At 41.0% G+C, this 15050-nt stretch overlaps 1 protein-coding gene across 3 annotated transcripts in view; it reads right to left on the bottom strand.

The window, feature by feature from the left end:
• Window positions 1-15050, bottom strand: part of fbxo15 (F-box protein 15) — a 66379-nt gene that overhangs the window by 26250 nt on the left and 25079 nt on the right. For all 3 annotated transcript variants that reach the window (XM_043688451.1, XM_043688452.1, XM_043688453.1), the window contains one exon: window positions 6093-6299. In XM_043688451.1, the coding sequence (XP_043544386.1) occupies window positions 6093-6299 (207 nt within the window). The remainder of the gene's footprint in view (window positions 1-6092; window positions 6300-15050) is intronic.

The raw sequence follows: 15050 nt of genomic DNA, 5'->3' as shown, positions 1-15050 counted from the left end.
ATTTAGCATTTCTTGCATCTACCAGCCTTGCCCTGTCTCCGCACTCTTGTTCTCTAATTTTCAAAGGATTCCTATTTTCCAGCCATCGCTTAACCTGTGACTGTCCATTCTCTGTCAACATTTGAAAGTTCTTGCTTAATGGTGTCAAAATTGGCCTTCCTCCAATTTAAAACTGCAACTTTTATGTCAGGTAGGTAAAAACAATGACTGCAGATGCTGGAAACCAGAGTCTAGATTAGAGTGGTGCTGGAAAAGCACAGCAGTTCAGGCAGCATCCGAGGAGCAGTAAAATCGACGTTTCAGGCAAAAGCTCTCCATCTGATCCCTTAACACTATAGCAGTCCCAGTCTATGTTTGGAAAGTTAAGATCCCCTACCGTTGCCACCTATTGATCTTACAGATAACTGTGACTTTTGTTTTTACAAATTTGCTTCTCAATTTCCCACTGCCTACTGTACAATCCCAATAAGCTAATCAACCCTTTGTTACTTCTCAGTCCTACCAAATATCTTCACTGGATGTACTTCCTGAAAATTCCTTCCTAAGTACAGCCGTAATGTTATCTCTCATCAAAGATGCCGCTCCCAGTCTCCTCTTGCCCACCCACCTTTTCTAACCTTCCTATAACATCTATACCTGGTCCATTAAGCTGCCAGTCCTGCCCAGCCCTGAGCCACGACTCTGTAGTAGCCATGATATCCCAGTTCCATATTCGAAACCATGTCTTGAGTTCATCTGTCTTACCTGTCAGCCCTCTTGCATTGAATTAAATGCAGTTTAATTTATCAGTTTTCTGCTTCGTTCTCTTTTTTGTTCCTGCCTGCTTTAAACATTTGACTTGCTGCTTTTCCCAACTGCACAAGCCTCAGACTGATCCCTCTCCTCAGTATCTCCCTGGGTCTCTTCCACTACCACCACCACACCGCCAGGTTTCAATCCCCTCTGGCATAGCTCTAGCAAATCTCTCCATCAGTCCCCTTCTAATTCAGGTGCAACCCATCCCTCATATTCAGGCGCAACCCATCCCTCATATTCAGGCATGCCAGAAACCCAGATATTTCACCTTGCCCATCACATTCACAATTTCCAAGTCAGGTGGCCCAGTACAGCCCACCACCATATCCCCCCCACCCCACACCCACCATCCCCACTTAGATTGATACAGCATGAAAACTGATCCCCTAATCCAATTCGGACATGCTAACCAAGTTTCCGAACTAGTCCCGACTTGCCTGCATTTGTCCAGACCCCAGTAAACGATTCCTATTCATGTACTTATGTACCTAGCCAAATGTACTCAGGTACTATTCATGTACCTGTCCAAATATCAGTTAAATGTTTGTACTGTACCTGGATCTACCACTTCCTCTAGCAGTTCATTCCACATACGAACCAAACTCAGAAAAAGTTGCCCGTCAGGTCCCTTTTAAATCTTTCTCCTCTCACTTAAAATTATGCCCCCTAGTTTTGAACTCCTCCACCCTAGGGAAAAGACCTTTGCTATTCATCTTTTCTATGCCCCTCATGATTTTATACACCTTCATAGGGTCATCCCTCAACCTCCTAGGCTCCAGCAAAAAAAGTCTCAAGTTATCCAGGCTCTCCTCATAACTCAAACCCTTCAGTTCCGGTAACATCCTTGTAACTCTTTTTTGCACCCTCTCCAATTTAGCAGTATCCTTCCCATAACTGGGCAACCAGAACTGTATACAGTACTCCAAAAGTGGCCTCATACAGCTGAAATATGACATTCCATGTCCCATATGTAGTGGTCTGAGCAATGAAGGAAAACATCATATTTACCACTCTGTCTGTGATGCAATTTTCAATGAACTAAGTACCTGAAACTCAAGATCTCCGTGTTCTAGAACAGTCCTTCAGGGTCCTACCATTAAATGTACAAGTCCTGCCCTTGTTTGTGTTATCCAAATGCAAAACCTTGCATTTATCTAATTTTAAACTCTTCGACACATTGGCACAATTGATCAAGAACCCTTTGTAAACTTAGATATAAACATATGGTGCATAGGCAACCATTTTTAATGAGTAGGCTCATGGGGGCAGAATATTTCTCTATCTCTGCATCAAGGAGCCCGAGTAAAACTAGAATCAATGGGTAACGGGGCAAACTCTCCAGTGGTTAGAGTCATACCTGATACATAGGAAGATGGTTGTGGTTGTTGAAGGTCAGTTACCTCAGCTCTAGGGCATCTATGCAGGAGTTCCTCAGGGTAGTGTCCTAGGCCCAACCATCTTCAGCTGCTTCATCAAGCCTTATCTCCATCTTAAAAGGTCAGAAGTAGATTGTGCAATCGTCGGCAAACAATGTTCAGAACCATTCACGACTCCTCCGTGAAGCAGCCCTTGTCCAAATGCAACAAAATGTGGACAATATCCAGACTTGGGATTATAAGTGGCAAGTAACATTCACACTACACAAATACCAGGCTACGACCATCACCAACAAGAGACAATCTAATCATTGCCTCTTGACATACAATGGTGTTACCATACTGAATTCCTTATTATCGATATCCTGGGAGTTATCATTGATCAGATACTTAACTGGACTCACCACATAAACATAATGGCTACAAGAGCAGGCCACAGACTAGGAATACTGCTGTGAGTAATTCACCTCCTGACTCTTGAAAACCTGTCCATCATCTACAAGGCACAAGTCAGGAGTATGATGGAATACTCCCCACTTGCTGAGATGAGTACAGCCCCAACAACACTCAGAAGCTTGAAACCATCCAAGACAAAGCAGCCCTTGACTAGCACTGCATCCACAAGCACCACTCCCTCCACAACCTATGTTCAGTTGCAGCAATGTGTGCTACCAACAACATGCACTGCATAAATTCACCAAAGTTCCTCAGGCAGCACCTTCCAAACCCCATGAGCATTTTCATCTAGAAGGACAATGGCAACAGACATATGGGAACACCATCATCTTCAAGTCCCCCACCAAGCCACTCACCATCCTGACTTGGAAATATATCGCAGTTCCTTCACTGTCACTGGGTCAAAATCCTGGAATTCCCTCACTAACAGCAATGTGGGTCAACTCACAGCAGGTGAAATGCAGCGGTTCAAGAAGCAGCTCACTATCACCTGTTCAAGGCTAACTAGGGATGGGCAATAAATGCTGGCCATCCAGCAATGCTACAAAAATGAACAAATTAAAAAATACTCAACACAGCAACCATGCATTTCAAGAAGTTGGGTAGAAATCAATAAAGAAATCAAAAAAGGCTCAAAATTGCCTTGGAAATGCACTGATCATAACAACATGCAGATCTTAATGACCCAAATGTCTGAAAGAGAATTGAAGGCACAGATATCAAGGAGCAATTGTGTCAGTTTTATTCATCAGACTGGCAACTGCATAAGATTTTTGACTTGCCCAATTAAAATTGGGTCAGCTTTGTCTGAGTGTTTAATTTTGTTCATGAGACAACTGCATTTTCACCAGTCAACAAAACACAAAACATGTCCAGTGAGCTCCCAGTAGGAATGGAGTTACGTGCCTATTTTTTGGGCCAAACATAGACAAATGGGACTAGTTCTGTTAGGATATCTGTTAGGTTGTCATGGAGGAGTTTGACTGAAGGGTCAGTTTTGATGCTGTATGTCTAAGACTCATTGAACAAAAGGGTGGCTTGGAGTAAAATTAGCTTCATCCATACAGGACAGAGGTTATTCAGTAAACTGTGATAGAAAATGCAGGAACAGATTCATAATCATGACATCCTTCTCAGAGAAAATGAGGAATGACAAATCATTATTGGCATATTAATTTCTGACCTCATTGCTATGAACGAGATCAAAATTAGGTTGCAAGAGAAGTTGCACACACATAATAACTATACATTTTTTAGCAGGTTGATAGAGAAGGGTGGAGGAAGGATTACAATTAAAATATTAATCTTCAGTTAAAATTACTCTTGCTTTCTTTCAGGTGAAAACTGCTCAATATGACCCTGCTGGTTTAACTAAAAATACATGATAGTTATGTACCAACAAAGGGCAAAGCTGTTAGTGTGAAGATCTCCCCTCTCCTTTCCTTCAACCTAATCAATTTAACAATACATAAAATGATTAAGTGCAATATTGAAAACAGTGCATTTCTAAATGGTTTTCTGGGCAGAGTATGGCTTTCTCATGGATATTATGTTCTTACCCAATATAAAGAGACTGGATATCATCAAACAAAAAAGCACACATAACCACAAGATACAATCTTCCAGAAAAGGAAATGATTAAGTGATTATACATTTTTTTCCACAGAAGACCTGCAGTATAGCATATCCCAACTTTCCAGTGCTCGCCAGATACTGAGAACTAATTCAGAGTCAAAGTCAATACGTAAACAAATTAAAAACTTAGAAGTTTTGCCTTTATGCAGGTGTCTTGGAGCAGGTTTCTGATTAGGGAGCAAATGCAAATCTTAAAAATACACAGGACCAAGTAATGTTTCTAAAATCCCCTCGAAAATTCAATTATGAGGCAGAGAAAAGTAACTCTTAACTAGATTTGAAAGAGTCCGCCAAGAGCTATTCTACCGATCTTGGCAGGTTTCTTCTCACATTTGTTGAGGATAGATTCATAGTGAGAGAAGCTGTCTGAGATTTTAGCAGTGAAAAGTAAGTGGTGAGCAAGGCTTCTTTGGGTCAGAACTAGGTAAGATGGCGAAGCAAGGCTGGCAATCTTAGGACGGAGGTGTGCAAGGAACAATCCCGGAAGATGAATGGGTGACAGGGGAGCAACACTTATGCAGGAGTTTGTAATCAGTTTTAAAACATTCAATAAATCCTCAATTAACCGGGATCTATGAAGATTGAAAATCGTTAAGGCAATGAATGTGAAATCTCTAGTTTAAGACTGCAGAAGTTCAGGAATGAGTACAAAGGGAGGGATAGAATGGATACTGCCATATTGAACATTCGGATTAAATAACACAGATCAGTTTTACATTTTTTTTTCAAAATTACTTATACCAGTAATTGTTAAAGTAAACTAAACATTAATAGAATGAATGCATTTTCATTTTGCTTTATCCGACCTTAGATCATTTGAAAGTCTTTTTACAATGAAATTTTTTGGAAGTGTAGTCACTATTATAATGAATTAAATCTTAGAAGTTAAGTGATCGATTAATTTAAGACAGTTTATGCGGCTTATCCAAAAATTAGAACTAGATCATTATGCAGTGAAATTAGGAAACTCTTAGATACATTGCTGAATAAATGAAATTCTCTCCTGCCAACAGCAATTCATTCTAGTTCAAAATTAACATTTCATTAAATATAAAATGTGAATCGGAGATTGAAATCAAAGACTCAATAAAAGTGTCTATTTGAAATTTTCAGCATTGTGATATGCAATGAAATGGTGGCCTCAACCAGTCAAGGCAAATTTTATCAGCTATTTGTTTTTAAATATTTGTTTTGTGCTGAGGTGTCCAGGAAATTAATATTCCCCCTACATTCCTCCATCAAATTGAGAGCACAATGACAATTCAGGATATCAATAAATTCTTCCATTCTGCTTTCTGGCAAGTCTAATTATGGACTGCATTAATTGAGATCAAGAAAAGGAGCTCCTGAAAACAAAATTAAAAAGGGACCCTCCAAATACACAATCAAATTATATATATTTGACCTCTAAGAGGGGGAGAATTTATCTTATTCTTTGGTTAGGGACCAATGGTTGCTGGTTTAGAAAGACTGAAATCAACAATGGAGAATTGCCAAGTGCTATTAGCGCCCATGACCAAAAGAATTCTCACGAGTATAGAGAACACAAAATAATTTGCATGAAATTTACTCTGATGCACCCTCTTTGTGTGGCCACACTAGAAAATCTAGAGTAGTTGCAATATCACCTAGAATCAACTGGGAGTAAAGGATCGATATTCATTCCTCTTCTTCATTAAAACAATTTTATAAAATGCATCAGGAAGGAAGTGGGCTAAAAAAACTCTCTCATTAACCATCCGCACTTGCTTAAGAATGAATACAGATTGATATCATGGGAAATTAATTTAGTTATATCACATCACATCACATATTCTCTAGTAAACTCACCCATTTATTGCAGGAGTTTTGCTTAGATGAAACAAAGGTGTGACTCCATACACATAGAGTGCTTTCAGACTAGTAAGAGATGGCCAAACTGTACTGTTCCAGCATAAAGTAGCAGACGTGTCATTGAAGTAGGCCTTACTTTGCTCCTTCACATGTTCTATCCCATTTCTTTCTCGAAGAACTATTATCCAAGTAATTCCAAGAGCTCTGTATACAAACATTTTTAAGGCAGTTATTTGTAGGTTTACACTATGGTCAATTTGATCACAATCCTTAGAGTCAGCAAAAACCTGACAAACCGGATTACCTTAAATTTAATCTGTCAGTGCACTGCTAAAGAATACTGCATCAATTTTCAAAAGTTTGAATAACATATGTATTTTAGCACCACTAATTCATCTCTTCTTTAAATTATGAGAAATATTTATGATCATAGAAAATGTTAAAATATCTTGAATATCGAGTTGTCCAGTTGTTCAGATGAAGTAGGTTTGTAGTAGATGTCCATGTTTAGTCGGTCGCCAGAAAAATGGAGAGGTCCAGGAAGGGGAGGGAGGTGTCTGAGATGGTCCAGGTGAATTTGAGGTCAGGGTGGAAGGTTTTTGTGAAGTTGATGAACTGTTCAATCTCCTTGTGGGAGGATGAGGTAGTGCCGATACAGTCAGTCATCGATGTAGCGGAGGAACAGGTGGGGAATGATGCTGATGTAGCTGTGGACTGTTCCACATACCCGACGAAGAGGCAGGCATAGTTGGGGCCCATATGGGTGCCCATGGGTACCCTTCAGTTTGGAGGAAGTGGGAGGATTGGAAGAAGTTATTAAGGGTGAGGACCAGCTTAGCCAGGTGGATGAGGGTTTCAGTGGAAGGGTACGGGTTAGGTCAGCGAGAGAGGAAGAAACTGAGGACTTGGAGGCCTTTGTTGTAGAGGATAGATATGTAGAGGGACTGGATGTCCACAGTGAAGATAAGGCGTGGCGACCAGGGAAACAAAAGTCTTGGGGGAGGTGAAAGACATGGGTGGTGTCCTGAATGTAGCTGGACAAAGGGAGACAGGATGGTGTCAAGGTGTGCAAAGATGAGTTCAGTGGGGCAGGGCAGGCTGAGACAATGGTTCAACCAGGGCAGTCAGGTTTGGTGAATTTTAGGGAGGAGGTAGAATTGGGGGTTGCAGGGTTCTCTGATTATAAAATTGGAGGCTGTGGGTGGGAGATCCTCAGGTGATTAAGTTGTGGATGGTGTGGGAAATTATGGTTTGGTAGTGGGAGGTGAGGTAATTGTCAAGGGGGCATTAGGAGGTGGTGTCTGCGAGTTGGCGCCTGTCTTCAGCAGTGTTAGAGTGCACCGAACAACCCCCCTTGCCCTTGTCTGCTGGTTTAATGGTGATGTTGGGGGTTGGAGCGGAGGGCTGAGCATTGCGAGGATGAGAAGTTGGAGTGGGTGAGGGGTGGACAGGTTGTGGTGGTCAATGTCGCAGTGGCAGTTGGAAATGAAGAGATGAAGGACGGGTAACAGAAACTCCAGTGCCCTTCCAAGCATCTCGGGAAATTCATTAAGGAGGTAGAGCTGTCTCAAAAGCACTATTATGCTCTTGAATAAAGAAAAAGAAACATGGGAAAATGAGATCAGGGAAATAGCCTTTGCATCTTGCTAGGATATAGGTTTCAATATTGAATTCCCTTCCTTGATATGAGTTGCTTCATGCGTATTAGTGATTATGCAAATGATTGTGATATTGCATGCGTCAAGATTGTCATGTAAACTGAATAAAACAAGGCAAAATATAGCAGAATAGTTAAGAAGGTATCAGATAATGGATTCAAATGTTTAGATTATGATTCGTCTGAGACATGCAATTCCATCAACATAGCAGACTTCCTCAGAAATAGTATCACTGGTATTCACTAAATTTAAGTGAGGGGAATGTGGGATCAACTTGTCTTTGTGGAATAAGAAAACCCTTGAAACACATGGACCTAAGAATTTTGAAATGACAGACAGCCCTTAGCACAAATATACAGATACGGACTATGCAATAAACAGGTAAAACCAGACATTAAGTAAAACACAGTGGCTCAGCAAAAGGAAAGCAATTTTTTCTGCTATTATGCTCAATGGTAAAGGGAAACGCCATTGCCTCTACTTGATGTAATCAAGAAATTGTCTACCACATTAAATCATGTTGAAAACTTGCCATTGTTACTATGATGCGTTTCCATTTAAGAGAGAAATGGATATGTCCATTTTGGTTCCAAGTGCTATTCTCCTTGATCTCCATAGGCAGAAGAAATGTTTAAGAGCATTGTGAATTTATCATACTGCTCAGAACCTATTTTTATTGGAAAAGCCTGCATTGTTTCACTGATCATACTGGTTTGGACTGTGGAGAATATACCAGGAACTGTGACCAGTGGAGTACCACAAGGATCGGTGCTAGGTCCTCTATTTTTTGTCATTTACATAAATGATTTCGATGCGAGCAAAAGAGGTACCGTTGGTGAGTTTGCAGATGACACCAAAATTGGAGGTGTAGTGTACAACTAAGAGGGTTACCTCAGATTACAACAGGATCCGGACCAGATGGACCAGTGGGCTGAGAAGTGGCAGATGGAGTTTAATCAGATAAATGCGAGGTGCTGCATTTTGGGAAAGCAAATCTTAGCAGGACTTATACACTTAATGGTAAGGTCCTAGGGTGTGTTGCTGAACAAAGAGACCTTGGAGTGCAGGTTCATAGCTCCTTGGAAGTAGAGTCATAGTAGATGGGATAGTGAAGGCAGCATTTGGTATGCTTTCCTTTATTGGTCAGAGTATTAAGTACAGGAGTTGGGAGGTCATGTTGCGGCTGTACAGGGCATTGGTTAGACCACTGTTGGAATATTGCGTGCAATTCTGATCTCCTTCCTATCGGAAAGATGTTGTGAAACTTGAAAGGGTTGAGAAAAGATTTACAAGGAAATTGCCAGAGTTGGAGGATTTGAGCTATAGGGAGAGGCTGAATGCGCTGGGGCTGTTTTCCCTGGAGTGCCGGAGGCTGAGGAGTGACCTTATAGAGGTTTATAAAATCATCAGGCGCATGGATAGGATAAATTGACAAAGTCTTTTCCCTGGGGTGGGGGAGTCCAGAACTAGAGGGCATAGGTTTAGGGTGAGAGGGGAAAGATGTAAAAGGGACCGAAGGGGCAACTTTTTCCACAAGAGGGTGGTATGTGTATGGAATGAGCTGCCAGAGGAAGTGGTGGAGGCTGGTACAATTGCAACATTTAAAAGGCATTTGGATTGGAATATGAATAGGAAGGGATGGAGGGATATGGGTCGGGTGCTGGCAGGTGAGACTAGATTGGGTTGGGATATCTGGTCGGCATGGACGGGTTGGACCGAAGGGTCTGTTTCCATGCTGTACATCTCTATGACTATAAGTGGATGAACAATAAATATTTGTATCTTTTTATGCTAAGAAACAAGGATGATGATAACACCAACAGACATTGGAATGGTTGAAAAATTAGAAAATACTTGAAGTAGTTCCTTAAAGGGCTGACAAACTAAGTGCAAATGTAAAATAGCTAGTCCTACAAAACTGTTTTTTCATGAAATATAGGTGTCACTGACAAGACCAGCAATTGTAAACCATCCTTAATGATCTTTGAAATATATAATTTGATAAGCTATTTCAAATGGCATTTGAGAGTCATCTGCTTTACTGATTCTGGAATCACGTGCAGACAAAAATTAGGTAAGGATGGCAGATTTCCTTCCCTAAACGAAGTCAGTGAAGGAGACAAGGTTTTCAAACAACAATCCATGATAGTTTTTGATAAACATCACTGAGGCTGACTTTATATGCCTGATTTTAATAATTGAATTTTAAATTCCACCAACTGCCATAGTGGAATGTGAACAATTAATATCAGCAAAACTGAGCAGGTCTAGCAGCATCTATAGTGAAACAGAGTTAACGCTTTGAGTCCAATACAACTCTCCTTCAAAACTGAAGAAGAACAGTCATGTCAGACTCAAAATATTAACTCTGTTTCTCTCACTGCAAATGCTGCCAGACCTGCTGAGTTTCTCCAATTTATTTTTTGTTTTTACTCCGCTGAATTTTTGTTTGGGACTCTGGATTACTGGTCTAATGATATTACCAGTACACCCTTTGCCCCCTCCAAATCCAAAAGCATTGATGTGGGAAACTAGCCAAAAGTACATTGGGAGGTGGATTCTGAATGCAATCATATTCAGTTCCACAGGGCATTAGTGAGACAAAATTTGGAGTACTGTGTACGGTATCAGTCACCGACCTTACAGAAGCAGTTCAGAGAAGGTTTAGACAACAAGGCTATGGCAGAAGTGGAATTAGGCCATTCATCGCACTCAGTCTGCTCTTCCATTTGATCATGGCTGATCTATGTATCTCATCCCCATTCTCCTGCCTTCTCCCTGTAACCCTTGATCCCTTACCAATCAAGAACATATCTTTATCCTAAATACACTCAATGATTTGGCCTCCACATTCTTCTGTGGCAATGTATTCCACAATGTAACCACTCTCAAGCTGAAGAAATTCCTCATCTCAGTCCTAAAATGTCATCCGTTCCCAGAGGCTGTTCCCTTGGATCCTAGTCTCTCCTGTTAGTACAAGCATATTTTCCATGTCTAGTTTATTCAGGCTTCTCGGTATTCTGCAAGTTTCAATCAGATCCCCTTCCATCTTTCTAAACTCTATCGGTTACAGGATCTAAGTCCTCAACTGTTCCTCATATGACAAGCCTTTTATCCTCTGGATCATTCTTGTAAACCTCCTCTGGAGTCCCTCCAACACCAGCACATCTTGCTTAGATAAGGGACACAAAACTGCTCACAACATTCCAAATGCAATTTCACTAGAGCCTTGGACAGCCTCAACAGTTCATCTCTGGTTTTGTATTCTAGCCCTCTTGAAATGAATGCTTACACTGCATTTGCTCTCCTACCTGCCAAATGGGAGACTTAAACTAGGACTCCCAAGTTCCTTTGTGCTTCAGATTGCTGAAGCCTTTCTCCATTTAGAAAATAGTCTGTACCTCTATTCTTCCCAACAAAGTACATACATTCACACATTGTATTCCATCTGTTACTTCTTTGCCCACTCTCCTAGCTTAGAACATAGGACACAGAACAATACAGCACAGAACAGGCCCTTCGGCCCTCAATGTTGCACCGACCTGTGAATTGAACTAACCACCTACACTATCCCATCATCACCCACGTGCTTACCCAAGGATTGTTTAAATACCCCTAATGTGGCTGAATTAACTACATTAGTAGGCAGGGCAGTCAACGCCCTTACCAATCTTTGAGTAAACAACCTGCCTCTGACATCTGTCTTAAATCTATCACCCCTCAATTTGTAGCTATGCCCCCTCGTACAAGCTGACGTCATCATCAGAGGAAAAAGACTCACTGTTTACCCTATCTAATCCTCTGACCATCTTGTATGTCTCTATCAAATCCCCTCTTAGCCGCCTTCTCTCCAATGAGAACAAACCCAAGTCTCTCAGCCTTTCCTCATAAGACCTACGCTCCAGATCAGGCAACATCCTGGTAAATCACCTAGGCACCTTTTCCAGTGCTTCCACATCCTTCCCGTAATGGGGCAACCAGACTGTATGCAATATTCCACTAATGTTTTGTACAGTTGAAGCATGACATTACGGTTCCAGAACTCAATCCCTCTACCAATAAAACCTAACCACGTACGCCTTCTTAACAGTACTATCAACCTGGGTGGCAACTTTCAGGGATCTATGTACATCTACACTACCAAGAGTCTTTCCACTGACCCAGTTTTCTGCCTTCCTGTTATTCTTCCCAAATTAAATCACCTCACATTTATCTATATTGAACTCCATTTGCCACCCCTCAGCCCAATTCTGCAGTTTATCCAAGCCCCCTTCAACCTGCAACATTGTTCCACACTGTCCACCAGTCCACCGACTTTAGTGTCATCTACAAACTTGATAACCCATCTTCCTATGCCTTCGTCCAAATCATTTATAAAAATAACAAACAGCATTGGCCCTAAAACAGATCCTTATGGCACATCACTAATAACCAGACTCCAGGCTGAATATTTTCCATCAACCACCACTCTCTGCCTTCTTACAGAAAGCCAATTTCTAACCCAAACTGCTAAATCACCCTCAATCCCATGTCTCTGCATTTTCTCCAATAGCCTACCACATGGTACCTTACCAAAGGCTTTACTGAGGTCCATATATACCACATCAACTACCCTACCTTCATCCACATGCTTGATCACCTTCAAAAAACTCAATGAGGTTTCTGAGACATGACCTGCCCTTGACAAAATCATATTGACTATCTGCAATCAAATTATTGTTTGCTAGATGATTATAAATCCTCTCTCTTATAATCCTTATAATTACCTAGGTCATCTCTAGTGTCCTTCTTGAACAATAGTACAACATTTGCAGTCCTCTGGTACTAAACCTGCAGACAAAGATGACTCAAAGATCAAGGCAAAAGGCTCTAACACCTCCTCCCTAGCTTCCCAGAGAATCCTCGGATAAATCCCACCCAGCCCAGGAGATTTGTCTATTTTCACTCATAGTATTGGTAACACCTCCTCCTTACTAACCTCGATCCTTTATAGTCTAATATCCCGTATCTCATTCGTCTCCTCTACAATATTCGTCTTTTCCGCAGTGAAAACAGATGAGAAATATTCGTTTAGCACCTCTCTGATCTCCACAGGGTCCATGCACAACTTCCCACTTGTCTTTGACTGGCCCTATTCCTACCCTAGTCACCCGTTTATTCCTCACATACCTATAGTAAGCTTTAGGGTTCTCCTTCATTCTACCTGCTAAGACTGTTCCTGTCCTCTCCTTGCTCTTCTTAACACTCCTTTAAAAGCTTGTCCAAGTCCTTCTGCAGTTTCTTTGCTTCCTCATCACTATCGTTCATCCACCTATCTTCGTGTCATCTGCAAGCTTAGCAACAATGCCATTAGTTCCTTCATCCAGAACATTAATGTATCAGGTGAATAGTTTTAGTCCAAACGTGGACCCCTGTGGGACTCCACTGGTCACCGGATGCCATCTGAAAAAGATTTTATTCCTACTCTCTGCCTTCTGCCGGTCAGCCAATCCTCTACCCATACCAGTGCCTTGTCCCTAACACCATGGGTTCGTTATCTTATTTGGCTGTCTCCTGTGTGACACTTTGTCAAAGGCCTTCTGGAAATCCAAATAGATCATATCCAATGGCTCGGCTTAGGTTAACTTGCTCATTACCTCCTCAAAGAATTCTAATAGATTTATCAAGCATGACCTCTCCCTAACAAAGCTATGCTGACTCTGTCCTTTCTTACCATGTACTTCCAAGTACTCCACAACTTCATCCTTCATAATGGACTCTAAGATCTCAACAATGACCATGGTCAAGCTAATCTGCCTATATTTTCCTGTCTTCTGCTTCCCTAATTTCTTAAACAGGAGTATTATATTAGCCAATTTCCGGTCCTCTGCTTTCCTCTGACTCTAGTGATACCTGAAAGATCACCATTTCCTCTACAACCACCTCAGCTATTTCCTTCTGGATGTAATCTATCTGATCCAGGTTATTTATCCACCTTCAGGCATTTCAGCTTCCCAAAACATTTTCCTTAATAATGGCCATTATACTAACCACTTCACCCTGAATTTTTTTGAAGCTCTGGTATGCTGCCTGTTACTGTCTGTCACTGTGAAAACTGATGAGAAGTACCTAATCAGTTCCTCCACCACTTTTGCTCACTATTCCTAGTTCTTCCAGCCTCATGTTCTAGTGATCTAATGTCCGCTCTTTCCTCCCTTTTACCTTTCTGATATCTAAACAATTTTTTTGCAGTCTTCTTTTATATGAATAGCTAGCTCATTCTCATGTCATCTTCTTTTCTCGTATTGCATTTTTCATTATCCTCTGCTAGTTTTTAAAAGGCTTCCCACTAATCTTCACCACATTGTATGCTTTATACTATCCCTTGCTTCCCTCGAGAGCCATAGTTGCCTCATCGTCCCATTAATATGTTGTTTCTTCTTTGGGATGAATTTCTTCTGTGCTGTAAAATTGTTGAAAGAAACTCCTGCTATTGCTGCTCTACCGTCGTCACTGCTAGGCTTCCAATCAACTCTAGCCAGCAACTCCCTAATGTCTTTAAAAGAAACTGACAGCAGTGTACCTGCACAATTACTGCCTTTGCTATTTGAATTTATGTATCGCTGGACATCGGAGAGCATCTGGGAAAATTAACATACAATGAAGTTTACAATTGATCTTGGAGGAACTGTTTGGGTGAAGTTCACAGCACAGAAACAGATAAGTGAATTGTTTTTTTAAGTGTGGCATACAGAAAGTCTGCAAAAGTGAGTAGAGTGTGTTCTTTCTTGATTATATGTTTTTTTGAGATATGTCTCTTGATTAAGCTTAAAATACAAGCCATAAAATACATACCATATTTTGTGGTAAACATAAATTCTACAAGAGAGACGGCTTGCACCTAAATAAGTTAGGGACCAGTATTCTGGCAGGCAGGTTTTCTACTGCAACACTGCTAGATTTAAACTAAGTAGCGGGGGGGAGGGGACAAGCTGGATGTTTAAAAAGGAAATTGAAGGGAAAGTTAGAACAAGAAAAGTCAAGAAAGACAACTGTATTAATGAGGCAGAAAACTCGGAAAGGCATCATGCTGTAAGGTTGAGTGAAATAAGGGTTGATGGGAAGGGTGAGAGCAGTAACAAATTAAAAATACTATACATGAATGCACGAAGCATTAGACATAAAATGGATGAGCTTGAGGCTCTTTTGGAAATTGGCAGATACGATATTGTGGGGATAACTGAGACATGGCTTCAAGTGGACAGGGCCTGGGAAATGAATATTCAAGCCTACACGTGCTATCATAAGGACAGACTGA

The sequence above is a fragment of the Chiloscyllium plagiosum genome, chromosome 4, assembly GCF_004010195.1.
Source record: "Chiloscyllium plagiosum isolate BGI_BamShark_2017 chromosome 4, ASM401019v2, whole genome shotgun sequence".
Taxonomy (NCBI): Eukaryota; Metazoa; Chordata; class Chondrichthyes; order Orectolobiformes; family Hemiscylliidae; genus Chiloscyllium; species Chiloscyllium plagiosum.
Note: the sequence above shows the minus strand (reverse complement) of the source record. Positions and strands in the feature narration are given on the sequence as shown.